Source organism: Ailuropoda melanoleuca, chromosome 14 (genome assembly GCF_002007445.2).
Source record: "Ailuropoda melanoleuca isolate Jingjing chromosome 14, ASM200744v2, whole genome shotgun sequence".
In the NCBI taxonomy this organism is placed as follows: Eukaryota; Metazoa; Chordata; class Mammalia; order Carnivora; family Ursidae; genus Ailuropoda; species Ailuropoda melanoleuca.
In genome coordinates this window covers 86351236-86354317 of record NC_048231.1, presented here as the reverse complement: position 1 = coordinate 86354317, position 3082 = coordinate 86351236, and the positions used below count along the sequence as shown (strand labels likewise).

General features: G+C 40.4%; 1 protein-coding gene across 1 annotated transcript; it reads left to right on the top strand.

Moving 5' to 3' along the window:
- The first annotated feature begins 202 nt into the window (after positions 1–202).
- LOC117796039 (cyclin-dependent kinases regulatory subunit 2) lies at positions 203–673 on the top strand. The gene has a single exon (XM_034642823.1). It carries the CDS (start codon positions 299–301, stop codon positions 536–538), a length of 240 nt encoding a protein of 79 aa, XP_034498714.1. The 5' UTR covers positions 203–298; the 3' UTR covers positions 539–673.
- Positions 674–3082: the final 2409 nt, after the last annotated feature.

Here is a 3082-nt window from a genome sequence, read left to right as displayed (position 1 = left end):
TCTCTGCTCATTAGGCTTCGACATTTTCAGGTTTTCCTCCCTTGCTGTAAATCTTTCCCTTGGCTTCCAGAAAAGTGTGCCTATCCTGAGTTCACTTCCTCAGGGCCCCAACTCTGAAAGCTGGTGAATTTGATATACTAATAACTGTTAATATATTCACCAAGGTCTTCCGTCTTTCAGAAGTGCACTAAGAAATTCAGTTAGGTCGCAGTCGAGTCGTTGCTTTGGCCTGACGTGGTCGTGTGGCTTCCTGCGCCCGCTCTTCGCGCCCCGTCGCTCCCGCCCGGACGCCCGCAGGATGGCCCACAAGCAGATCTACTACTCGGACAAGTACTTCGACGAGCACTACGAGTACAGGCATGTCATGTTACCCAGAGAACTTTCCAAACAAGTCCCGAAAACCCATCTGATGTCTGAAGAGGAGTGGAGGAGACTTGGTGTCCAGCAGAGTCTAGGCTGGGTTCATTACATGATTCATGAGCCAGGACCACACATTCTTCTCTTTAGACGACCTCTTCCAAAAGAGCAACAAAAATGAAGTCTATCTGGGGATCGTCAATTAAATCTTTTTCAAATTTAATGTATATGTGTATATAAGGTAGTATTCAGTGAATACTTGAAAAAATGTACAAATTGTTGATCCATACCTGTGCATGAGCTGTATTCTTCACAGCAACAAAGCTCAGTTAAATGCAACTGCAAGTAGGTTATTATAAGGTGTTTAAGATAAAATTTCTTCTAGTCGGTTTTTCTCTTTAATATAAGTGCCTGTTTGACTTCGCCTGTTACTTTTTGTTAAATAAAGTTTGTATGTTGCATTTAAAAAAAAAAAAAAAAAAAAAAGAAATTCAGTTAAAGGGAACTTGATTAACCAGGGATCTTCCAACATCTTCATACTTAACTTCTGAGGCAGCCTCTGCTTTATATAGGTAGGAATGTTCTTGTTACTCAGCAAAACCTAAGTGGCAATAGGCGGGAGGTTAGAAATAATAGTCAATTTATAAGTTAAAACAGTCAGCATCCAACATTTACCCAGGGAGATATCACAACAGTAACATACGAAGTTCTTGGTGAAGAATGGTATGTGAAGGGGGGAATGGGTGAGGTAGGTGGAGGGGTTTAAGAGTGCCCTCATCTCGATGAGCACGAGTAATGTATGGAATTGTTGAATCACTATATTGTACACCTGAAACTAATAGAACACTGTATGTTAGTATACTCGAATTAAAATTAAACAAAAATAAATGGTATATGAATAAGTTTTTCTAAAATGACTCATACAGTGAGCAATCAAAAACTAATTCAAACGTAATTTTATTTTATGATAGATGTATCATTAACACGAATTGAGTAGCTGGAGATCTATCTAATTTAATATAACTCAATCTTCCAGTGATAGAGCTCAGACATGTAGGAGACCATCTACTCTAACCCTGCCATTTACAACTGAAGAAATCAAGGTCCCAAGAGAAGTGACACAACCAACTTAATAATTGTGGTCAGACCCTCCCTGCTGTCTTTCACGCTAGGAGCCACCCATATGTCCCAGTTCTGGATAAAGGGCAGACAGTCCATTGAAGTGCCCATTAGAGCTCCTTCAGAAAACAAAGAGAAGCAAGTAAATCAAATCCCAGAGTTGGAAAGGGATAGGAAGATATCCTGGAATGCTTATCCCTGGGCCTCATGACAGACTGACTAAATCTTAGAGGGTGCTGTACTCTGCTTGGATGACTTCATATGTACCAAACTCTGAGAACCACTAGTTTAGAAAATGTTTTAAAGGGAGTTCCCTGAAACATTTAGGAAGAAATATTTTGTGTGTGTGAAAAATGACCCTTAAATGTTCTAACTATGTGGCTAATCTTTATTTATTCATTCAACATATGCCAGACATTATGCTAGATGCTAACTGAACAATCTCTCAGCCCTCTCAATGCCATACCAAAGAGGGGTGCACGTGTGTGTGTGTGTGCGTGTGTGTGTGTGCGTGTGTGTGTGGTTTAACCTTTCAAAAGGCTTCTCAAAAACGTATTCATTTTTTTAAAAGATTTTATTTATTTATTTGACAGAGATAGAGACAGCCAGCGAGAGAGGGAACACAAGCAGGGGGAGTGGGAGAGGAAGAAGCAGACTCATAGCGGAGGAGCCTGATGTGGGGCTCGATCCCATAATGCCAGGATCACGCCCTGAGCCGAAGGCAGACGCTTAACCGCTGTGCCACCCAGGTGCCCCATATTCATTTTTAGCTTAACAATTCTAATTTCAATCAACTAAAACAGTATCATTATTTCAGCTTCTAAAATATACAGCAATGAAAACATTATGGAAGAGGAGAGAAACCGGGGAAGTGATTTGTCCCAAAGAGCAGTAAAACATGATGCCTGCCAAAAAATGACTCTTGGGCCTATAGGCTATAAAAATCCATGTGAATGAAATGTTTCAATAGTATTGAAATTTGATGATAATGTCAGCAAACAAATGATATTATACTGGAAATGACTACAAATTAAGGTTTTTTTTCCAGACTGGCTACACGCTTGACACACGGCTAGTTATCCCTACTTACCATTCTCTCTTTCACTTTCTTAGCAAACCTCAAAATTTTTAGCTGGGTGCATGCCTACCACCAATAAAGGCCACATTATCCAACTACCAATGCAGCAAGGTGTGACCTTATGGCTAAATTCTGGCCCAAGTCACAAAAGCAGAAGAGAGGTGTGCAACTTCCGGGTTGTGTCCTTAAGAGCAAGGGGTAAGCCCTTTTTTCCCCCTTTCCGTTCCCTTTTGTTTGAATGCAGATCAGTGAGTGAGCCATCCTAGAACAGAGATTATTAGAGTGATATTCTGTAACCAGCACAGAAGCCAATGAAACAAATGTTGGACCCCTAAATCCTTAATAATGGAGAGCTACTGTAGCACCCTAGACTTCTGTCACAGCTGAATTATATCCTCAGTAATATTCTATCTGATGATGATATGGAGACACTACCTCAATTTGGCCCTGGAGCACCATAATCACAGAGTCGATAAATTTTCACAAGCATTCATTTCCATCTACAACTTATTTTGATAGCCTACAGAG